The 24,801-nt window shown below is 40.7% G+C and overlaps 1 protein-coding gene across 2 annotated transcripts; it reads left to right on the top strand.

The window, feature by feature from the left end:
* Nucleotides 1–6,912: 6,912 nt before the first annotated feature.
* dmtn (dematin actin binding protein) lies at nt 6,913–23,147 on the top strand. 2 transcript variants are annotated; one of them, XM_038734384.1, is made up of 16 exons: nt 6,914–7,049; nt 11,012–11,058; nt 13,153–13,233; nt 13,322–13,465; nt 13,702–13,746; nt 14,641–14,755; nt 14,836–14,880; nt 14,960–15,088; nt 16,653–16,750; nt 16,841–16,946; nt 17,035–17,090; nt 17,977–18,022; nt 18,711–18,718; nt 19,055–19,120; nt 20,147–20,227; nt 21,427–23,147. In XM_038734384.1, the coding sequence occupies exons 2-16, from the start codon at nt 11,050–11,052 to the stop codon at nt 21,538–21,540; spliced, it is 1,143 nt and encodes a 380-aa protein (XP_038590312.1). In that variant the 5' UTR covers nt 6,914–7,049; nt 11,012–11,049; the 3' UTR covers nt 21,541–23,147. The 2 variants fall into 2 exon arrangements, 1 of the variants encoding a protein (XP_038590312.1); XR_005446850.1 differs by lacking the exon at nt 18,711–18,718 and having other exon boundaries at nt 6,913–7,049.
* Nucleotides 23,148–24,801: the final 1,654 nt, after the last annotated feature.

Below are 24,801 nucleotides of genomic sequence, written 5' to 3'. Positions count from 1 at the left end.
GATTGTCTGCAGTGTGGGGGAGGGTTTCTTGCGACCAATGATGATCGTTAGGCCTTTGAACTTGAACTACTTAACATTTCACACTTGCACCCAATATTGTGTCTCGCCTAGTCTTGTAAACTTAGTGTCTCTTCAAACCCCAAGTAACTACAGATTATATTTAGTTTAAATTATAAGTTTCTCTTAGAAATTATCAATTTCTTTTTTATTTATTCATGCTGGAGTGTGAGTGTCAATCCATGCTATCTAAGAGGGAACTTGTGTCATTATGTACCAGCCAACAGTGGACATTTTTGTAATGCAAAACAACAAACAAAATGCATTCCATTACATATAGATTAAAGATACATGTACATTGTAAAATTGTTTGAAATCCTGTGATTGTTATAATTGGTCAATATACTAGGAAAATTGGGGGGCTAAATCCTTTCAAAGGGCTGGTGAAAGTTCATAATAAATCTGTTTTTAGCAAATAAAAAAAGAACATTAAGAATCTTCCTGCTGACCATTTACTTCCTAATTTAAATTTATTTATCATGCTTGAGGAATATTTAATGATGTTGGAGTGTGACTGTTGCTCCATAGGATCTAAGAGGGGACATGTGCCCTATGTAGCAACAGTGGATTCCTGTCATTTAATGTGTCATCGGTAATAGTCTTTTTGTCATGGGTAATGTGGGTTACACATTTCTTAGCAAAGGACAGCAGCTTCTCAGGTGGAGGATCAAACTTCAGGCTCTTGAATTTTTAAGTTGGTAAAGTTTTTTGCTTTAATGTTTTGTTTGGAGAAAGGAGGCAAGTTCAGAATAGGGAATGTGTGTGGGTCAAAAAGCGTCAAATACCAGTGAACTAGTTATGAGCAATACTTTTGAATGAAGAACATATTATGAGTTGGAAAAGACTTAATTGAGAGTTATTTGGAAACTATTACTTGTTACATAACAATAGACCTTATTTACAAGTATAACTAAAGATTCTATTTAGGTTACATTATAATTTTCTTTTAAGAATCATACATTTCTTTTTTACTCATCCATGTTGCAGTGTGAGTGTCGATTCATGCTATCTAAGAGGGAACTTGTGTCATTATATACCAGCCAATAGTGGACATTTCTGTAATGCAAATCAACAAACAAAATGCACACCTATAAATATAGATTAAAGAAACAAGTACATTGTAAAATTGATTAAAATCATGTCCTAATTGTCAATATCATATTTGGAAGATTTGGGGGCTAAACCATTTCAAAGGTCTAGTAAAACTTATAACTAAACTAATAAAAAATTAATACAAAGTATCTTGCTGCTGACCATGTTGTTCCTACTTTTTATTTATTTATCTTAAAGTACTTATGACCCTCCTGACTTGTGGGCAGCCCTTCATTTTGATGCAGTGTCAAGATTGAAAATGGTTAAGCCATCAACTAAAGCTGAGACATCATATTTCATTACAAAACAATAATAAAAATCATGCTTGAGGAATATTTAATGATGTTGGAGTGTGACTGTTGCTCCATACTATCTAAGAGGGGACATGTGTCGTTATGTAGCAACCAACAGTGGATTCCTGTCATTTAATGCCATACAAGTGTGGACCTTTTTTTCTGTAGGCAATGCGGACCAGTAAATATTATGCATTCCTGATGAAAACTCATCAGGACATTAATGCTTCATGAATTAATTTGGGTAGCCCTTTATATTAGGGCTTGTCCATAAAGTACACAGGTACATCTAAGCTTGCAAGTCTGTAACTAAACCAGCATTTTCATTACACACTTCAACAAGGGATCGACTTTGCCTCTGGATGTCATGTCATCGGTAATAGTCTTTTTCTCATGGGTAATGTGGGTTACACATTTCTTAGCAAAGGACAGCAGCTTCTCAGGTGGAGGATCAAACTTCAGGCTCTTGAAGGTTTAAGTTGGTAAAGTTTTACTTATGACTCCCCAAACTTGTGGGCAGCCCTTCATTATAATACAGTGTCAAGAGTGAAAATGTTTAAGCCATCCATTAAAGCTGAGACTTTATATTTCATTACAAAAACATAACAAATCATGCGGAATAATTATTGATGCTGGATGTTGGAGTGTGACTGTTGCTCCATACTATCTAAGAGGGGACATGTGTCGTTATGTAGCAACCAACAGTGGATTCATGTCATTAAATGCCATACAAGTGTGGACCTTTTTTCTGTAAGCCTAATGCAAACATGAAAATACCATGCATTCCTGATGAAAACCCATCAGGACATCAATTTATTTGGGTAGCCTTTTATCTTACAGTCTGAAGCTTAATACTAGTTAGGAAATCTACTATTGCTGAGCCTTTAAGTTTTGTTTCAAAAGCATATTATCAAATCATGTGTCAACAGACTGCTTAGTTGAGATTATATTTTTCTCATAAGTATTATTGTTTTTGCTTTCGTTTGTCATACATGCTATAGTTTGAATGTCAAATTATCCTTATTAGAAAAAGGATAACTCATTATCTGTTGTCTGACCTCATTATATTCATAAATGACTTTAGCCCCTAAAGATATCCAAATAGCCTTAACAGAGTGTAGTGGATGTGTGATTCAAAACCAGTCTAAGATTCAGTTATTAAGAGCAAATACAATGTAACTCTTTAAAATGCATACATCACCATTCCACACAGGTCATAAAAATGACCATCCCACACAGAAGAATATGAATTCCCCTAAGAGAAAATGCACTAGTGTAATAAGATATTTTATTATTATTTAAACGGTATTTGAAACCTAGATCAAGTAATTTTTGTTGGTAATACTGTAGTGCTTGATATCAATGCATGCAGCAAAGTTACTTCTGAATTAAAGTTTAAAGTTTATTTATTTTCAGTTAAAGTGATTAAAGTTTGGATCACGGTGAAATGTTTACACATCGCTCACATTAAAGTAAAATTATCCATTTTTGAAAGAAACAAAGAAAGTCTTTGAAGGTAAAAACACTCATTAGGTGAGAATGAGCACAGACAGTTCCACTGCATAACAATGGAGGTCCCCTCTTGGATAGGTAGCTATCGTTTAAGGATCTAAGTCCCCTCTTGGCAATTTCTTTAAAAAGCAAAAAAAGCAAATCTGCAGTAATATTATGTTAAAAGACAGTAAAAGTAAATTTTGTATTATATTTATTTTACTTCAAAAGGACTGGAAACACAGGTCCACACTTGGCAGTTTACTCCGACGGTGCACTGTTGGATAGGTACGCGTGTATGTGTGTGTGTGTGTGTGTGTATGTGTGTGCTTCTCTCTGTTGGTCTGAACAAAATGAATTAACTGTGTTTTTGTCCAAATACTGGTTCTTAAATGAAGTTTAAATTATCAGTTTTGTTTAAGTTACAGCTGAAGTGCTGTAAACTAAATGAACTAAATATGTTCTTTAACACAGGGACGGACAAAGATACAAGATATTTCAAAAACAAAATACCAAATACACAAATTTATAGTAAAGTAAAACTACAAAATCCAGCAGCCACGCCATGTATCAAAAAAAACTGATTAAGTCTTTCTATCTATCTATCTGTGGTGTACTAAAGATTTCTCACAATTTGATCAAAGCCATTCTGACCTAAGTTGTTTTTTTATCATTTAAAATCAGCTGTATTTTTTAAAATTGTGTTCAATTTTATATATTTACATTAAGGGTAGGGATGTATGACCCTAAACTACCCTATATTTCCTATTACCTAGTGGACAGTATCATACCAGAGACGGTGACTATAAGCTGCCTACATAATAATTATCAACCATAAATATAAGATAGATCAATCCTCCCTCTGACCATAACGTGGAAATAATAAGTCAAATAAAAAATTGTCAGTATAGCCTATAGGGAAACACTATCATTTCTCATCTCGCCAGGGGCGGACTGGGACAAAAATTCCTCCCTGACACTGAAGCCACACCAGTACATATTACCACCCAGAAAAAACACTTTTACTACTTAAGCTACATTTGTGTACAGATGGTGAGATAATATAAGCAGTAGGCCTACCGTATTTAACAGATTTATAACATTTCATGTGACTGGCACACAATGCTTTTTTAAGAGCACACGTTTATAACAAATACAGTTAAAACAAAGGCTGTGCGTCTGAGTATGTTGTAGAGTCTGTGTGCTCTGTCTGTTTATTTGCTGTTACTGTCTTTCTCTACAGCAGAATTAAACCGAACATTTGTGTGTTTTCTTCCTCTACCACCCTCCTCCCTGTCTCTGGCCCACAGCAGCATCCTTCCTCACAGCACTGGCACTATAAGACCAGGGGTCTCTGGCTGTACCGATTCCAGCAACATCCTAGTTCATGAACACAGAATAGGAAATAAACATTATTTCACATATTTCACATATAACACATATTTCCTTTTTAAGGAGAGTCGGATCACCATGACAAGTGAATGCTCCTTTCGATTTCATGGCCCTGCCACAGTAAAAGAAATCCTGAGTTTGCTCTTTATCTGTGAATTTAATCTCTACAGTGAATGCAGTTAGATTCTCTGACATATGACTTCACATGTTAATATCTCAATATTTAATCAGTCAGCAGCTTTGACTGTTAATCGTACAACAACACCAAACCCAGCAGATTTCTAGACTTGAATGAATTTGCTCTGCAGTGTTCATGGATCCAGTTCAATCTAAAAACGGTGTTTTGCACCTGTTTGCTATGTTTTCTTTACGACTTGCCCAACAGGTTATCTCCGGTTTGGTGTGTCAGACGTGTCACCCAATCAGCTGCGACATGTAGGCTATGTAAACAGATTCAAGGCAGTAAGGTGCAGCGCGCTGTGGGTGTTCAAGGCACCAATGTGTCTGTTGTAATAAACGTTTTGCTACTTTTTGTCGGCGCTGAACTTGCCCCAGAGTGAACCCACCTCCCAGTATCCTTCAATTTCACTTGGCTTAGATATGTGGTCATGGCTCTTTGAAGCAGCTCAGAAAATGAGAAAAAGAAACAAAACAGCAGCAGCTCCTTTCGTCCAGATAGCATGTTTGAAATAGATGTTTTATTTTTTCACTGTTCCTATCACATGATTTATCAAACACTCTTATCCTGTTCATCACAACTGTGCAGTTTAATGAGTCCATGTACATTCAAAGCTAATGTTGAAGGTGTGTCAGTGTCTACAACTACTACAACAGCAAAATCCTGCATTTACATTAAATGCATAAGTAATAATAATTTAATGATATAATATGTTTTTCTCTCTGCATTGATTACTTTTACTTTTAATACTTTAAGTACATTTTCCTGATTATACCTTTACATACTTCATACATCATTCTGTGTTTATTCTGCCACCTTGTGGACAAAAGTGTGAAATGCATTTCATCTTCTACAGACTTTCTCTCCCTCTTTTGGCCAAATCAGTAGAACATTATCACTGGTCATTTCCCATCTTATTTCCACTGCAGCTGAATGTTTGTAATGTTTTCATTTGTCAGTTCTGTTTGTGTTGGGAAGAGAAGCGGTGAGAAAACAGATTCAGATCTATTCGAATCAAATAAATAAATAAAACAAATTAGAGAGAACAAAAAGCTAAGTTATCTAAAATATAAACATTACAAAACCTTCCTAATTTCCTGTACAGACATGATGTATGTAGGTCTGAATAATAAATTAAATATAGAAAACAGCCTGAATCAGTAATAAATATAAGAGGAACTCAAACTATAAAAAGATATACAAAAAACTGTATGTGATTGTGTACCAAAAATGTACATGTAGGCCTATGTTTTGTTTATTTTCAGTTACAGAACATGGCGTGGTTATTTGGGACAGCATGTTTCAGTTAAACTGGACTATGTAAAGAGCCTGTTAAAATGAAATGTGTGGATTTATATCACCTGATACAAAGAGGGACCACAGAGATATAGCCTACAGGAAACTAAGTAGAATGATAAAATGCTAATGATGATAATCCTTCAAACTGTAAAGGCCTTATAATTTATTCAAATGAACCTGTTCCAATAACCTACTGACAGGGACAAACAATAAAGCAAATGTCTAGTATGTTTAGTGTGGTAGTGCCTTAAGTCTAATAAAGCGGGCAGGTGTAGCCTTCTCACTTTGTTTAATCTGTGGTTTTATAGTCTACATGATGGATTTACGGTCTGTTGCAGAACAACATGGCACCCAAGAAACAGAAAAATAACATTTTAACAGTCTAGTTATTTGACATTTGTTGACGCAATAATAAATTAAGCCTTGATAACAAATCACAAGCTAATAAATGATATTAAGTAGCCAGAGACATAAAAGGCTATTTAATTTAATTCAGTTTAATTTAATGTATGGTTAAGAAATAGTCTAAGTTTCATTGCATTTGTTTTGATTAATTCCTGTTTGACATAACAGCAGACACCAAGTACATAACACAGGACTAAAGTGTGTTTTACTTCCTGACTCTAGGAAGGCTGTTGTTTGTGATCTGGTTTTGACAACTAATGTAGCCTTTTTTCCCCACTTCAATTCAGCCACCCTTGAAACTGTCAGGAGCCCCTGGGGGCCACATACTATACACCAATGAACCTCTGTCCCAAATGATCAAATATGTGATGTTGCTACTATGAGTTTTGTGTCAACTATCCAAATACCATACACACATTTCTTCACATTGAGAAAGCAGACACAGGAACACTAATTCAGAAATTTATCCTGTTTTGGCTTATTTTTTAAAATTTATGGCAAAAACAAGATCAGAATGTAGAATTTAATATATATATTTTTCTGAATTCCCCCCACTGATCATAACAGTAACGGCCTCTCTGTAGCAGCAGGCGCTTCATCATGTTTCTAGTAGACATTATGTAATATCACAACAGAGCTGATTGTTCCCCCTCTGCACTCAGCAGAGTGGACTGGTCCGATGGAGCGACCCACCTTCTCCTCCTCCACCCTTCCTCCTCCTCCTCCTCCTCCTCCTCCTCCTCCTCCTCCTCGGCTCCGGCAGTCAGGAGCGTCACCGTCGGGCTGCTGGTCGCGTTCAGGTCTCATCCTGCACATTTTGATTTTTTCTGCGCTGTTTGGAGGTAAGAGCCGCTTCTTTTCTCTTCAGCAGTATAAAAGACTGTAGAGGAGCAGCTCCGGGTTCTGGTCCCGTGTCTGTGTTGTTATCGTGCTCCTGCAGACGCACTTGTCTCCTCTCCCTCCCCTTTTCATCATCCGCGTTACGAAGCCTCAGATCCTGAAGGCCACACGAGATGCTGTTGTACCGTCGAAGGATCCTCTCAGACCTGCTGCTGTAGAAACATCTGTTTATTAAAGGCCTCTGAGGGTCGGATACAGCTTTATTCTGATTATATACAGGTAGAAACTCGCCTCCATTGTACAGGCTGCCAATTACTATCATTTTTATTTTTAAGATGCTTCCTGGATCAATAGTTTGGTCCAATAAATGTCTGATTTAGGGAAATATGTCCAAAAATCAAAAGGTTTTGATTGTTTGGATCAATTTTCTGTGCGTCAATAATCGATTGATCCAGATCATTTATATCCACGTCTTAGTAAAATGTTTAAAGGAGCAGTATGTCCCCACAACCATAAATATAAGATATTATGGTTTATTCTGGTTTCTACATGTCAGGTGGCCTCAGTTTCCTCTTCCTCCTCTTATATTACACCTGTAGCAGCTTGTTTTTACTTCCTTACAGTCAATTTTTATAATTAATTAATTGTTTGAGTAGCCTATGCTAATTTATTACATAAAAATAATTTCACACCAACGTCTTACATGTAAATATGTTCTGCTTATCTCTGTTTTATTGCTCAGTATATCTCTGGGTTCTGGACAGAAATAAGACATTTTTTCACATAGATGTTTTCACTAAGTGAATAATTATTTAATCGGACAAATAATGAACAAAATTATTGATAATGAGAGTAACAGTTTAGTTGGAGGCTTGATATCAGTAGTGAGGAAAATATCCTGATACGCTGTGTTATTGTGTAAAAGCCTGTCCTGCATGTTTTTGTACATTTACCTGATCACGTTGGTTTGTGTGTGTGTGGTCGGACTAATGGGCCACACACACTGCGCTCAGCTCCATTGACGACTCTGTGGCAGTTAAAAGCTCTTAGTGATAAGACTATCAGGCACAGAAAGCACTCAGCCTGCTGCCGGTCAGGTGGATGGATCGCTGTCAAGTCCTCAGAGACTCAGAGGTGGATGTAACTGTACATTTACTCTAGTAGGCCTACTACTTGTTTTGTATTTTCATTTTATACCACATTAATCTTCTACTCTGCAACATTTCAGAGGGAAATATTGTAGCTTACTTTACTCCACTGCCTTTATTTGACAGATCTGTTGCTGGTTACTTTACATACAACAAAAAAAAGAGTAAAACCCGACCTGTACTGATATTTTAGAGTCTACAGCTCTGTGAAGCCCACACACAGCAGTGCTTTGAGCTAAATGCTAATGCTAACATGCTCACAATGACAATGATAACCAGAGGAGCTTTACGAGAAGACTCGCCACCTAAAGAATCCTCAATACAGCTCTGTAGGGAAAGCCTGTACGCCAGAGATGGTGGTTGTCCCGCTCCTCCGGCGAGAAAGCCAATTGTCTTTTAACAGCCGAGCCAATCATGTGGGTCCACTGACGTAAGGGTCTAGCATGTGTAGTAGAAATAAAACCTTATTTTGGGGCAAAGTCATCAAACTTTATCATTTTTTACCGGTGATTCTACACATGCAGGTTTATGTCCTGATGCAGTTCAGAGCCGGGGGTCTGAAATAACCGTCTTACCAAGATGGCTGCCGAGTGGCAGGACTTGCCTTTATAAGGACTTTGGTTTAACGTTAACGTGCAAATTTGCGCCATTTTTCAATAAACAAGCCGCCTGACAGAGGTGACCTTTAAGCGGACGGAGAGCCAGAGAGTCAAACACGCAGGAAGCTTCAGAGAGCTTGTTCTCGTCTTCAGTCTTTATTGAATGAAATCGATGAACAGTCCCCAAAACAAAATGTCAGGAGGAGTAACCAGCCCTGTGAGTCGTCACCACGTCACAAGTGTCTAAAAAGAAATGTGTTTTTGCAAGAACAGTTCAGTAAAGCTGGAACAAGCCCATAGTTAGCTTAGCTTAGCATAAAGAAACATCTGCTAAAGCACCTCTATAGCTCACTGATTGACATGCTACAGCTCATCTGCCCGATCTGAACACAAACTGACGTGTGAAGACGCCATGTTGTGGTCATGTGGCAGAATATTTACTGGCTAACACTTTCCCTGTTTCCAGTCTTTATGCTAAGCTAAGCTAACTGGCTGTAGCTTCATATTTAGTAGCGTACAGACACGAGAGTTCATCAATCTGAGCATCTGACTCTCAGCAAGAAAGAGAAGAAGAGGATTTCCCAAAATGTCAAACTAGAAATACTGTGAATGAAAAGAAACAAAGTATTTTTACAGTATTGATACTTTTACTACATTAAAGGATCTGAATTACATCAAGACAGAAAGATCCTCTCTCCCTGATCTGGAGTCAGTTTTTTGAGGTTGACCTGTCGACATCTGATGGGTAGAAGTAGACGGAGGAGGGAAGGTGAAGCTCCCCGGCTGTGAGGTGCTGATTCTCTGGAGGGAGGAGTGTAACCACAGCAGCAACTGTTGAGGATCGGCTGGGCGTTGGCCCGGCTGGGCGAGCTGATAAACAGCCAGGGAGGAGACGGGAGGGGAGGGAGGGAGGGAGGGATGGAGATGGAGTCGAAGATGGAGGAGGAAGTGGGAGGGTGACGCAGATGAAAGAGACGAGGTGACATGAAGGGGGGGGGGGGTCGTCACAGGAAGTTGGGATCTTTCAGGGAGGATATCCTCCCATGTTGTTTAGGTACAATGCCCCCCCCCCCGAGGAGGCTCTGATAACAGCCTAACGCTGATGACGCCGCAGTGTTTGAAACGGGATCATTTGTTCTCACAGCAGCTCAGCTGGAGGAAAGACGATCTGAACAAACTGATTTATTTCATTAATAACTGTCCCAGTGTGGACGTCAGGGAGGCTGCTGAGCTCTTACTGCTCTTTACTGCTACATTTCTTTTCATTTACAGGACTTTTAAGTTATAATTCATCTTGCACACTGCACAAGTAGAACATAAAATCAACTACTATAATGAGGTAGGACGGATAAATTCCTGAAGTTTCGATGCTTCCCTTAAGTCTTGTTTTGAGTATCAATAAGATTGAATCGGTCTCTCTTTAGATCAAGTTCTGGAAACGATCACTCGTAGTGCTGCTGCTGTGTTGTTCACTATTAAAACTGTCGTTACACTGTCACAGACTTCGATTTAGTAAAATAGCAAATAGAAATGCAGCCTGTTGAAGATGCATTCACATCATAAATCACAGTACTTTAGCTGTTTAGTAATAAAAAGTACTATAATATGAAGAATATTCAGAGGGTGCTGAAACCATCACAAGTCCATTAGTGGCTGTTCTGCAGCTTTCTATCTTATCACACTATCTTTGTTTTGGGTCTAATTTCCAATTTTCTAAACGGTTTAAAGATTTGTTCTCCAGGTTAGCTTTAATATCGAGGTTCAGAGATTATATTTTAGCTTTAAAAGGTGCAGTAATGCCTGTTCTGGAGCTTTCAGCCGTATCAAATAATCGTCCTCAGCTGATAATAGTCTGAAATGTGAGCATCTACACCTGATCTTAATTCATGAAGTCTCTTCCTCCTCTGAGCCTTGAGCTCCATTGTTCCCCATCAAAAGCTCAGTTTCCTCCTGTTTGTTTGATTAAAAACTACATCGAGCAGCTGTTTTAGGAAATTACTGAGCTTTAGAAACATGAAACTAAGTGTTTGTGAGTCTCATCTATTAAAATGTCTGCTGGCAAATGTGCAGCAGAAATGAAAAGTCATTAATGAGCTTTTTCCTCAGACTCCAGATGAGTCATTTCCACAACTCATTCACAAAATGTCAGCCTGTGATGAGATACTGTGTAATGGCTAATGCGTTTGCTGATTCTCTGTCTCTCTCCTTTTTGTCCAGCTGGTTAAAACCAAACAGAAGGAAGTTTCTTTCCAGTCATGCAGAAGGTAATCTATCATACAGTACACGTCCAAAACAACTCGTCCTTTGCTCGGACAGTGATGCTGTTTTGTCCGTCAGTTCTATCAGTAATAATATTATACTCTTCAAGCTAATGGCTGAGATCTGGGAACACGGTGACATTGTACTTAGCCTGATAACAGCCGACCCGACGGATGCAGGGCGCCGGGAACCAAAACAAAGCAGCTAATGGTTTTACCCTGCATAGTGAATCATTAGTGGACGACAACCAACGCCACATCTGGGACGCCTCACGACTTAGAAAGCCAGTATCACACACACTACTTCGGAGGCCATGTTTGTTTACACGCCTCCTTTCTGATGACATCACTCAGGTTGTGAGAGACGGCAAGCTATTATTGGTTGGGGACCAACTTGAATTCTGTCATATGTGACGAATATGTTGTGTAGTGTGATGATACCAAGCAGGAACCTCCGGGTCTGATGTGCCTTAAACCTGCAGCCAGCAGGGGGCGACTCCACTCGATTGTGTAGAAGTCTCTGAGAAAATGTTTCTACTTGTCAGCTGATTTATTCCCTCAGTAAACACTTTCCTGATGAGTTTATGGTCTCAGTCGCTAGTTTCAAGTCTTCTTCAACACAGCATGATGTTCATTTAGTAAATTATGGTCCCATTTAGAGGAACAGAGACCAGGAAGCAGTGGGGGTGGGAATCGCCAGAAGCCAGAGGTATCACGATACGATATTATTGCAATTTTAAACATATTGCAATTTATAGCAATATTGTATCTTTTTCCCAACTTCAAATTGTGTCCCCAAAGGAAAATTTGTTTTCTAGTGGACTGAAAAAGCAATTTTATTAGTGCCAAAAAACAAACTTCTCATGTACAATTTATATAATAAAAGATCGATACTTGACGTTCGTGTTACGATGTGATATTGCTTAGCAAAATATCACGATACTATGCTGTATCGATTTTTTTAGGAAGCAGGGGAGGCTTTAGGGCGGGGCTACCTTGTGATTGACAGGTCTCTACCATGGCAACCTGTCAATCAGGAGAGAGGCGACTCGTGTCTGCTGCTCTGTGTACATTTATCTAGGCGTGAACTTGTTTGTTTGGTTTGCAGTCGGTGTCTCTGACCCTTTCGCAGTGTGTTTTCACTTCATTAAAGTTAATCCCCGGCTTTCCCAGGATGCATGTTAAAGTGTCCTCGGGCAAAACACTGAAACCCAAATAGCTCCCGATGGTTTTGAATGCATGTGAATATTTATTTCTGTTCTGATGAGCAGTTGCCATCAGTGTATGAATGGGTGAATGTGACGGAGTGTGCAAAAGTGCGGTTGCAAAGACTAGAAAGGTGCTATAAGTACAGACCGTTTACCATTAGCAGTTGTACTAAAAGGAATCGATTATTCATTTGTTTGTCAACAAAAGTACGATTTGGTGCAAGCCTGTTTTTTGCTTGCCAAAAGTTACATCCCAAATAATATCACGGTTGATGTGAATTACGGCTGCACCTTGCTAACCAAGTTAACTAGCTCCACCCTCCAAATATGGTCACGTCTGGTTCCAAGAAAACAAGACGGCGACGGCCAAAATGCCAAACTGGAGGTTTCAAAACGGTCGTCCGCAAATGTCACCGGATACAGCAAGCTAATCTTTACAGCTCGTTGTCTTACTCAGTTGGGATTACAAGTACAATAGCAGTGGACATCACACACCTCTTCACTCTCCTACCATCTGGGCGCAGGTTCAGGTCCCTGAGGTGTAAAAAATGCCGGATGCAGCCCTGAACAAGGTGTCTGATGAGGACAGAAGGAGCCCTGCTTTCACCTGTCCTGTCTCTTGTTCATGTTGTTTTGCAGCTACATTTGTTGGGAAATATTATGAGATTAGGAAAATGTTAAATGGATGTTTACAACAGATAGTTTGGGTCGTACGCTTAACAGTTTGACTAACCTGCAGGGCTGGTTGTGTTTCTTTACCCCAGGGCTCCAACAGCTGGCTGACTGCAATGTTATTACTGATAGAAATGATGGATAAAGCAAAATAAAACCAAAATAACGCGCAGGTTTTTATAAACTGGAATGATTTTCACATCCTAAATGTTTGTCACAGGTGGAGGGACGGGTAACCCCAATCAACCTGCCTTCTTCCAGGGGCCCCAGCACCCCGGGGTCTCCCGCCACTGGCATCACAGTAAACACTCTTATACAGACTCAAAGACACCTGTATCATCAGCCTGCACGCTCAAACACTGACCTGTATGTGTGTGTGGTGTGTTCAGGCCCGAGTGAACGATCAGGTGGTGGTCTACAGAGACCTGGCAGCTCTGCCCAGAGATAAAGCCATCCTGCAGGTGGAGAGACCGGACCTGATGACCTACCAACCACACCTCAGCTTCTCCTCCCTCGACCAGCCACGCAGAGAGGTACATTCAGACGTTTAATTACTGTGAGCTGTAAATATTCTAAATAAAGATTTAGCTCCTGCTGTTTGTAGATTCTGTGTTTTTCATTCAGCGTGCCGCAGTGTCCGCATGTTCGAGGTGGTTTCAGTCTAAAAGGCTTCACTGTTTCTGCAGTTGCTGCTCTCGGCTTTTGTGGAGCTGAGTTGTTTTATGATTTTGGGTTAATGGGTCTTAATTGTGTTTCTGTGGTTTTGCAGCGATCTCTGTCTCCTCCCCCCACATCTCCTCCCAGATCTCCGGAGGTAAGAGACTGGTTCAGAAAAATGAAAGCATGTTGTTTGTGTAATCAATCTAAACTTCACTGTTCCACCCTATTTCACACCTTTTCATGCAAAAACAAAACGTAAGTTGACCTTGTGAGGTGACATTTTTCTTATGATGCAGCAGTAAAGCCGCTCAATGCAGCTTGACCACTAATGAGGTTGACTCAATAGAGGTCAGTAGATAATATTTTACACAGTAGATGGTGACCCAGTCAAAATCTTCCATGAGTCAGCAGCGGTCACGACAAAAAAACCCAAAACTGATGTCTCCATGTTCTTGACTTTCAACCACTGCTTTGTCTTCCTCCGTGTAAAAAATGTGACATTTAAAGCTTCTGGTTTGTCTGCAGCCTCTGAGAACAGAAAGGGTCTCTGTTGAAGCCGCTGCAGCCGCGGCTCCGGCATGTACTTCAGTGGTCAGTTGTGGTGGATGAAATGTTGTTGTTACTGTATAAAGGCAAAAGGACAGGCCGGAAACTCCGGGTTTATTTTAATTTATCTCAAAGCAGTGTCAAATTCAAGAGCTGTACTTTGCAGAGAGAGGCAGTAGTTTTTGCAGAATGAGCAGTCAGTTGTGAATGTTTCATTTGCTGCAGCACCGCCTGCTTCTACATTTAAAAAAATCCAACTGATGTCATCAGTTCTGCAGGTTTTTGGTCACAAAGCAAAGTGTTGGACACATCAACATGTTAACCTGATGATGGCGCTAGATGGAAAGTCAAAATAATTTCATTTCATCCTGACATGAAGGTCTGAACCACATTTCATCACAATCCGTCCAACAGCTGCTGAGATGTTTCAGTCTGAACCGGAGGACAGAAAGACTCAGTTACTCTCACTACCTTCAAAGCCTCCTCTGTTTTTGTTTTGCAGGTGAGGGGAAATAAAAGCAGAGCAGAAAGTGAGAGTGGGTCCCCTGGAGGATCCACGCTGCAACTGCAGGCTGGACGCAAGATCAGCGGCAGCCAGCAGCATTTCCACAGACCGGGTAACTGAAAAAAACAAACACACACACACACACACACACACACACACACACACACACGTCTAAATTTTTCTCTTTTTCAGATAATGGCGCCAACATCTACAGGAAACCTCCCATCTACAAACAGGGTGAGTTCCTGTTCGTGTAGATCGCTGCGGTTTCTGTGTTTCTCGTCCTTCATGGTCGCTGCTCTCTCCGTCTCTGCAGATGGTAACAAACACGTGGAAGGCGTCATTCAGTCAGCAAAGTTTCCCGCCGCACAGCCTCCAGACCCCAACCAGCCGTCCAAGATAGAGACCGAGTACTGGCCCTGCCCCCCCTCACTGGCCGCCATGGGTAACGCACGCCAACAACACCCAGGCTGCTTCTTTAGACGGGGTTTAACCTGGTCTCCTCAAGTCCACCTGTGGGTTAAACTAAACTAAAACCTGCTGCATCACCGGTTTAACTGAAACCTGGTTTAAGGTCATAAAGTTCAGTACAAGGTCAAATAAATATATTAATTTGTAAAAGTTCAAATCGTTCATCTTGGGTGATCTTAAAAGGACAACACTGTAATAATGTGTAATTACATTTAAAAAGAGTCACATCGACTCCTGACACCAGAAACAGGGTCACTGATTACCTGATACATGCTGATGTATGAACTTCTGCAGCAGCACAAGTCCAGCACCTGCAGCCCAGAGCTCATAACCACAGATTTATACAACAACACTGATGTAAGCTGATATATTTAATAGATTATTGATCCTACAACAGAATGTAAGGAGTTGAAATGGTCAGAATTTGTATCAGACTGATTTATTTTTGGGCAACTAGACCTTAATAATTTAACGGGGGGTGGCTCAGTGGATAAGACACATGCCTTTGGTGTGAGACATCCGGGTTCAGTCCCCCACTGTGACCCACCATTGTGTCCCTGAGCAAGACACTTAACCCCTCGTTGCTCCAGAGGCGTGCGACCTCTGACATGTATAGCAATTGTAAGTCGCTTTGGATAAAACCGTCAGCTAAATGTAATAATAAAACATTAGGCTTGTTACAGGACACAAAAATCTCGGCTTGGTATGTACCTCAAGTTTTGGGGTCCCAGTTTTGAAACACTCAAATACTGGCAATATTGTCAATGAGTACCGCCTGCTGATAACCCCTGAACACCTGCAGCTTGTGCTCATCAGCACGGCTGAGTACGGTTGTGTCTCTGCTGCGATAAACACTCCTATAGCGTTAGTTATTGACCCGAATCTGCTGTGGGGAGTAGGACTGGGTTTGTCTCGTTCCACTCATCGGCACATTATTCACGTGATGCTGTTGTAAATGACGTGTTTGAAGTGTTTCCACAGACATTAGCTGACTGCAGCTGAACAATGTGGGCACACAGTTTGACAGTAACCGTTTCTCTCTGTGACTAACCGGGAAATCGTTGTGCTCCCATACAGTGTCTTGAGATATCAGGAAGGATCCTCCATCTCCGGTCCTCATTTGTGTTTGTCACATCACGAGCTTGGCTCTAACAAATAGGCGACTACAAATACAATAACTGGTGCACTGGAAAAACTTTCTGTGTAAAACTTGTCCTCAGGAAATGTGTAGTCGACCTGAATAGAGTGTTTTTGACAGTAGTTGTTTGGGTCACCTGCTGTACCGAACACGACGTCCTGTACACCTCGTTATAACACACACTGTTCCAGTAGCCTTTTTTCAGTTCTCTCTTCAGGAGTAAAAGTGATATATGGTCTCGTTTTGCCACAGCGATCAGATCCCAGCAGCAAAATCTTAAACCCCTGAAACATTCTGGCTTTGCTGCTAAATCTGAGTAAAGCTAATCAGATGCTAAGTGACACAAAGAGGCAGGCTGGTGTCTGTAGCTGGATCTAACCTTGAGGTTGACCTGTTGCAGAGATCGAGTGGAGGAAGAAGAAGGTCCAGGAGGAGGAAGATGAGTTTGAAGACCTGACAGACGAGGCCAGGACGCTGCAGGAGCAAGAGCTGGAAAAGGTTTGTAGGTAAAACGTCTGGAGCAACACAAACACAGTAATAACAACCAGGAGTAATGACTGACGGGTCCTGTGTTTGTGGGGAATCCAGATCAAGTCCAACCTGGGTCGTCTCATCCTGAAGGAGGAGAAGGAAAAGGCCATTAACTATCGGAGGAAGACACAGTCACTGCCCGACAGAACACACATGCACACCAGTAAGAGCGTCAGCAGCCTCTTCACCTTTTAGTGTCCAGGTTCAGGAGGGATCTGGTCTCAGTGAATCTTTCTTTTGTTTGCCGGCAGGTTTGTTAGCAAATACATCCAAGTCTCCGTCGCGCTCAGGGCCGGGCCTGACCAGAGTAAGTGTTTGTGTGCAGCAGCAGTTTCACATACAGAAGTAATGTGATCATAAATATACAGTATAACCACATTATGAGTCAGAAGGAATGATACAAACTGATCGTTTAGCTTTTAGCAGAATCTCGCCACCTTCATCACGTTTGGCTAAAACGTTACGTCTAAATGTTTTGGGTTCATGAAACTGATGATGGTGACTGAATCCTGCAGGTTTCATGTTGTGCTGTAATCTTTAGGACCTGTGAGCTAAAGCTAACCATCAACTACTAACACGGAAAAATCTATAAACAACCTAACAACTGTCTACAATTACTAACTATCATTTTATGCTTACAGAACAATCTAACTCCTCTGCACTGGCTGCAGACTTGGGAGATGTTGGTTTTCTACCAGTAGAGGGCAGTCTCTATGCATATTTAAAACACAATATGTAGGATTCAAATAATTTGCACTACAATGGGAAAATGAAATTTGCACACCTGAATCTTTCAACAGCACCACTAAATACACAAATACATAAGTTTCCAGCAAAAAAAAAAGTACTTTAGTTACTCTTTAATCACATTACAGAGGAAATGGACAGTTACTTCATGCGTATTGGTTAATGTATTTATAGATATTTTATTATATTGTAGAATATTCTGAACATTTACTGCTGCAGATTATAAAAACAAAGCTTCAAAAATCTGTCAGCCCATCACTATATTTAATTTTATATATTCTAAATATTACATTCATGACACATTTCAGTCATCATCATCTGGCTCTGGACGTCAGTGTCGGACTGACGCTTGTATATATGTTAATACTGGCTGAAGAAAATAAATATAATACATTTAAGTGTAAAGCGAGAAAATAAACAGATGTTGTGTGTTTGTGTGTTTGCAGATGCAGTCTGCAGAGTTTTCCACAGAGGGAGATAAAGGACTGCCAGGTAGGATTTCCTGTTGAGTTTGACAGAGTGACAGAATAACTGCCCAAATAAAGAAAGCATCTTCCTACCTCCTGCTGTAACCTAGTGTGACTTTCAAGGTTAGCATATTATAAGCAGGCGAGATTATCGTGTGAGGTCAGGACAAAACAAAACATACTCCCCATAAAACTTTAGAGGAGATGGTGCTAAGCTAACCGCCTCCTGACTCCAGCAGTCAGGTTTGATCTGGTGTTTTTCTACATTTTTGTTGCTGTCATTAAATCTCATGTTCAGACTCAAACCAGCAGCAGGTCAGTCCGTCTCTCAGTCCCGTCTGACTTCCTGTCTGTGGCTCTCAGCTCTGAGCCCACTGGTTCCTCCTGAAGATTTAAATCTTTACAAATATATAGTTTCATGTATTAAAAGGCTCAGTAGTTTCCTCAAACAGCTGCTCGCTGTAGTTTCTATCAGGAGGAAATAGTGTATTTGTTGGGGACTATTTTCAGCGGCGGATGAATCCACGTGTGGTGCTGCAGTGAGTGTTTGGGACGTCTGTGGGACTGAGTCAGAATAAACTACAGTGTGTTTCATGGTAATGAAGGAACATGTCACCTGGTTTAAAAGCATACAGTGATTTTGGACAGGACTTTAAACTGCAGCACTCTGATCACTTTTATTCCGTGTCCTTCCTGTCGTCACGTCTCTGCAGCTGCTCAGGTAAGCGTGCTGTCTGCTCAGACTGTTTGTGTGGCATGTGCATGATCAGCTGCGTCAGCAGTGTTTAACCTGCCGCCTGTGCTGCGACTGAACAGCTGCAAATCTACGTTAACTCCTCCTGCACTCAGCTTGAGTTTCTGCACAACCCCGATCCACCTGAACGTCTGTCTGCCCTGAAAACAGATGTTTGTGTGCTGCACCGTTACTCCGTCGTCATGCTATACGTCATTCTAACACTCTGCTTACTTCTGGCTTTGCATTGCTGTTTCGCAGATTTTAGATGTATTTATTATATTATATTTAGATATATACGTATCTTTCATTCTGTGTGTGCAGAACGGAGAGTCTCGGAGGGAGAGGATGGACAGAGGGAACTCTCTGCCCAGCATCCTGGAGCAGAAGGTGAGTCCAGACACGCTGTTCACAAGTCAAAGCAAACACTAGGTCCAGGACGTGGTTAGCCTAGCTTAGCACAATGACTGGAAGCAGAGGGAAACTGTTAGCTTAGCTGCATTAAAAAAAGAGAACTGCTGTATTTGCCTTAAAACAACACACACGCTGTGGTAAATAAATTGAATTGAAGAGGAATAAAGATTAAGGATGTAGCGACTTGGAAATGCAGGGATGTAAAAGCCAAACTTGAGGTGAATTAAAAATTCTACATGTGGTTAAATAAAAAGTATAATTTGTCTAAAAGTAAGAGATGACTGTGTACAGATGAGATTTACTGTAAATACAAATTAAAAATAGAAGAACCAGAGGGGCGACTGAAGGTGAACGAATCTGGAAATATGGAAAACAAAAGTCGTTTCATTCTGTACTTTGGATATATTTTTACATTTTACAACAGTTCATGTCGTAAATTATTATGATGATAGATGGAGCTTTAATTGAATCCTCTTGTAAATGTTGTAATTATATTTCTAAAGCACTGAGTAGGAGGAGAAAAATAAAATAATAATAAATAAATACTTTACTTTATGTGGATTACTGTTGATGAATCAGACATGTTCATGTAGAAGATGTTTGTTTATATTTGGATATTATATTTATTACTTTATTCCATGTGAGTTGGAGATCGACTGTGACATGTTTGTAGGATTTGATTATATTTGAATTGTGTTCTTAGATGCTGGTGAGATTATACTGTATATGTGACCGTTGACACTGTTGAATAATACATCTCAATAATTCAACACAAAAACAGAACTATTGATCCATGTTATTTTATATATTTGTGGGGCCACAGTTTTTGGTATTGTAGCACTGGATTGCAGCATATTAACTATTGTATTCAGACAGAATCATTGTGTGCTGGGTGTGTGAAGCATTATATTAATAAAGAAAATGGCAATATGAGAATACTCGCCGATAAAATTTGTTGTTTAAATGTTTAAATATTTGTGTTTCTTTCTGTCTGCTGCTCAGATTTATCCCTATGAAGCGCTGATTGTGACCCACAGAGGGCGCTGTAAGCTGCCTCCAGGAGTCGACCGCACTCGGCTGGAGGTGTGTATCTCAGGCGGCGGTGGTGTGTTTGATCAGTCTGCATGTTCTCACCCTGAACACGACGGCAGCTGCTGATGTGAAGCTTCCAGAGGATCTGCATGGAGAACGACTCACAGCTCCTCATCATCTAAATTCTCATTTTAGTAGAGCAGCAAAAGCTTTTTAGAAACTTTGTTAACTTCAGTCTGTGTTGATATTTATTAGAGCCGCAGGAGGTCCGACTGAGACGATCTGTCATAACAAACGTATTCAGAGAAAACAGGAAGATGAAGCTTTAAGCAGAGACGACTCACAGAGATGATCTTTGTTAACGACACGAACACTAATCTGTCGTATTTTCACATACTGGTGTTGAATTGACTCATAGGTACCAAAAGTTTTGAATCTGTGCAGTAGATGCTTCAGCCAGCAGCTGAACTGTAGTCCTTTGTTTTTAACATGAAGCCTCGCTCGAGGACAACTCTCACTCTGAAATCTCGTGAGAGTTGTTGCAAGAAGACGCCGGCGGAAACGTGAGTCAGAGTTGGAGGAGTTTGTTGTGTTGGAGTAACGTCGGGGAATAAAGTCTTCCTAGCAGCTCCTTTATGTAAATAAACTCCTCTCCCTCGTTTCCACCGGCATCTTCCTGCAACAACTCACCTCTCTCAAGATTTCAGAGCGAGAACTGTCCTTAAGCCAGACTTCAGTTTCGCTGAAGCATCTACTGCAAGGTTCTAAACTTTTTGTGCCTAATTGTCATTTCCACAGCAACAAATGTGAGAATAGAGGATTAAAAATACAGAAATTCACCCTTTAGAGTTGTGTCAGTGTGAACCAGCAGTTTATACTCACACACAGCTAATGAGCTGAGACTCCTCTGATTTGGACTCTCTGTCCATTCAGAGATCAGCTGTCAGGCTTGTTGTTGGTCAACGGGCCAAACTGTGTGTCGAAGTTAAAGTTGAATTAGGTGCAAAACTAATGTGGATTTACCCCCCAGTGAAGCCAGTCATTCCTGAGAGTCAAATTAAATCCATTTGATATGTTGGTGTGACTTGAGACCCCTCCACAGTCAGAACTTACGACAGTGACATCTCTGTCCTGGTTTAGACGACTTCAGCAACTCTCGCTTTAGTCCTAATTCTATTCCAGGACGACTCTGAGTTGTTTGATAATCTGGATCCTGATCTGACTTCTTCTTCTTCTTCTCCTCCTCTCAGAGGCATCTGGCTCCGGAGGAGTTTGAGCAGCTGTTCGGGATGCCGATTGCCGAGTTCGACCGCCTCTCTTTGTGGAAAAGAAATGAACTGAAGAAGAAAGTCTCACTTTTCTAACAGGAAGTGACATCGTTGCCCTCAAATACTTGATGAACCCCTTTGCTTCGCTTCGACAGGAGGAGGCGGAGATACAGATTCATCACGTTAGTCCACGCAAACATGTCCTCCATCTAACTAACCAATCACGGCCCCCCCTGGATCAGGGTTTACTGAAGGCTGGCCCTGATTAACCCTTCACTCTGACTAACCGACACTCAGACATATTTCCTGTGCTGCACTTATAATCACCACCGCTTGCAAATCATCCTCATTATGTGTCCACTAATATCAACCATCATCATCTAGTTTGTCTCACTGAGCTCCAGAGGTCTGAATCAGGTTAGCAGGTCTCTTCTGGTGTCATGAAGCTGGTTCACCACGATAACCTGTGATGCAGAGCGAACACACTTAACGACTGACCAATCAGATCACTGGAAAATGAAGGCTCGTCACAGAGAAACAGACAGGAAGAGCTCGACTTGCAGCTAACGTGCGTGCGGTTGTTTCATTTGACTGTCTGGGGAGAAAAGCGGTCAATCCGGCGGTTTTGCTTTGCTCCCCGCCTTCACAGGACTTTCACACCACAGACAGGCTGTTCAAGCTACACTGACTTCCAGTCAAACTGAACTTTGACCCCAGATATTCTGACCTCACAAACACGTGTCTGGTTTTTAAGAGCGAGGGCAGAAGTTTTTTTTATGGATCCCTGAATTCGCGGTGCGTGATGGATACACTGCGGCGAGTCGACCACCGCGTCCCGCTGCTTTGAGCTAAATGCTAACATGTTCACAGTGACGGTGCTGATGTTTAGCAGGTGTGATGTTCACCATGTTGGCGTGTTAGCATGCTCACATCAGCTGATAAGCAGTAAACATATCATACAGCTGAGGCTGATGGGAATGTCATCAGGTCTGCAGGTATTTGGTCTGTTTCCACCTTTAACTTGGACGTCCTCGTGTTTCTGCACCTCCTGCTTCCGATTTTATTGTTTATATTTCCAGGAGCTGAAACTCTTTTTTTTTTTTTTTTCCCCTCACATCATATTCGAAACTTCCCTCACAGTTCTGACGAGGCTGCACGTGTTTGGCTGTAATTAATATCTTTGGTTCAACGTTAACGGGACCAATGGGAAACCAGCTTCATGACACCAGTTGTCAGGATCACCAAACAGAAACAGACTTCCTGATCCAGACCTCTGCTCCAGTTTCTGCTTCAACTTGAACGACAGCGGATCCATGTGAGGAGCTTCTGTCGCGCATTAAACATGTAACTGATTGTAATATTTATTACGTGGAACCTTTTATTTATTTGATGATTGTAATTTTTTGCCACACATTTCTTTGCTACTGTGAACTCTTATTTTGAAAACATTTTTGCTGTACAGTTGTTTTGTTTTTTTAACGAGCACCCACACTGATGACTTCCGGTCTTTAACATTTCACCACATACCTGATGTTCTAGCAGCAGTTTGTACTAATCAACATCATCTATACTGGACCGCGTCTCTCTGCCGCCGTCTTCACGCTCAGTGTCCGTCTTCATGCTTTCTTCTGGTTACACCTCCGCACCATCCAGTCCTCATTGTTTCTGTCGTACGATGTTAAATAAATCGAGAAAAAAGATCACGTTCAAAGGGTTCGTTCTTGTCTCCTTCACACCCTGAAACATCTGTAAAATGATTTGTTCTATAGTTATTTAAAATGACCAAATCACACATGAAACATGTTAGTTTTTACCAAATATTACACCAAACAGCCAGAAACAGACAAATTTTTTTACGCTACCAATGGATCAAATGACTGTTAACATGTTACCGTCAGTGGTGGAAGAAGTAATGAGATCCTTCAGCAGAAATACTGTTACTAGTAAATATTCCTGCAGTCTGTGAGTGTAATCAGTGCTTAAAGGAGACCTATTATGCTTTTCCACATTTTATGACTTATTTACAATGTTATAATGTTGGATGTTCATTTTAAACATGGCCAAAAACTTCAAAAAATGAGGTTAAAGCATTTTTAAGAAATCCCTGTGAGCAATAACCTCGGGTTTCTTCCTGTTCTGAACGCTCCGTTTTTAACAGCTTTTTCTACAAACGGCTCCGTTCTACGACACACGGAGTCAGAGCTCCATATATGGTCATTTGCTCCCATAGCAACAGCACAGCAACGCTCATTTCTGCCTGGACTGTTCAGCGACAACAACGGCCTGGTAACATGCTTCAGGTCTGGCCAATCAAAAGAGACATGAGCAGCGACAGCTTGTTTCAGACAGAGGCTGAAATGAAGGCCTGCATGAAGAGTCAGTATAAGATAGAAAGAAATTTTTTGGATCTTTGAATCATGCAAAGCTGCCATACGGGAGTCACAGAACTACAATATAGGACTGGAAAAGCAGTTTAATAGGTCTCCTTTAAAGGTTCAGTGTGTAGGTTTTAGTGGCATCTAGTGGCGAGAGTTTTGAATTGCATCCAGCAGCTCACTCCCCCCTCGCAGGCTCGCAGGAGAAGCTACAGTGGCGCTCTGTCGACTCTGAGCTAAATAATACGTGTGGTCCTCCATTTGTGCAAATTTATCTTCTCAACTCACATTTAATAAACCAGACGTCTTCTTCTTCTTCCGTATTCAACTTAGTGATTAAACACTCTGTAGAGCAGTTTGTCCATTTGGGCTACTGTAGAAACATGGCGGTGCAACATGGGGACGTCCATGTATGTAGATATAAATGTCTCATTCTAAGGTAATAAAAACAAAACGGTTCATTATGTGAGGTCTTTATACACCACTGAAAACAGAGTTATGGATCTTATGTTGCATTTCTGTCAATAGATTCTCAGAAATATTACACACTGAACCTTTAAAGTATTTAGGCAGTAACATGTTGGACTATTATATTCATCAGATTATTATTTCTCTGAACTGTTTAGTATCAGACTGCAGCTGATGATTCTTTTCATTCTGGATCAATCTGCTGATTATTTCCTCCATGAAACCATCGTTTGGTTTGTAAAGATTGTGCAGTCACAGTTAGGCAGAGCCCAAAGTGACTCCTTCACACTGCTTATTGTGTCCAAAGCTCGACGTTATCTACAAACATTACAGTTATTACAATTATTCAGAGAAGCAGCAAATCTTCACGAGAGAAGCTGAAACAGATGTTTTATAGGAAGACTTAATCTTTAGTTCAATCAAATAATTAGTTCACCGCAGATTTCCTGCCATGAAAGAGTTTTGCCTTTCAAACGACCACAGTGAAAGCAGCTTATTTATTTCCACCTGCTTG

Source organism: Micropterus salmoides, unplaced genomic scaffold (assembly GCF_014851395.1).
Source record: "Micropterus salmoides isolate LMB-PRFRI ecotype aquatic unplaced genomic scaffold, ASM1485139v1 Ms_hic_scaffold_20, whole genome shotgun sequence".
NCBI classification, from domain to species: Eukaryota; Metazoa; Chordata; class Actinopteri; order Centrarchiformes; family Centrarchidae; genus Micropterus; species Micropterus salmoides.
The sequence above is the reverse complement of the archived record's forward strand: the minus strand, read 5'-3'. Positions and strand labels throughout refer to the sequence as shown.

Excerpts from the sequence above, each read along its gene's own strand:
- dmtn (XM_038734384.1), top strand. Across the intron at positions 13,234-13,321 it reads CTCCCGCCACTGGCATCACA|GCCCGAGTGAACGATCAGGT; the intron begins GTAAACACTCTT and ends TGGTGTGTTCAG. Across the intron at positions 14,756-14,835 it reads GCAGCATTTCCACAGACCGG|ATAATGGCGCCAACATCTAC; the intron begins GTAACTGAAAAA and ends TCTCTTTTTCAG.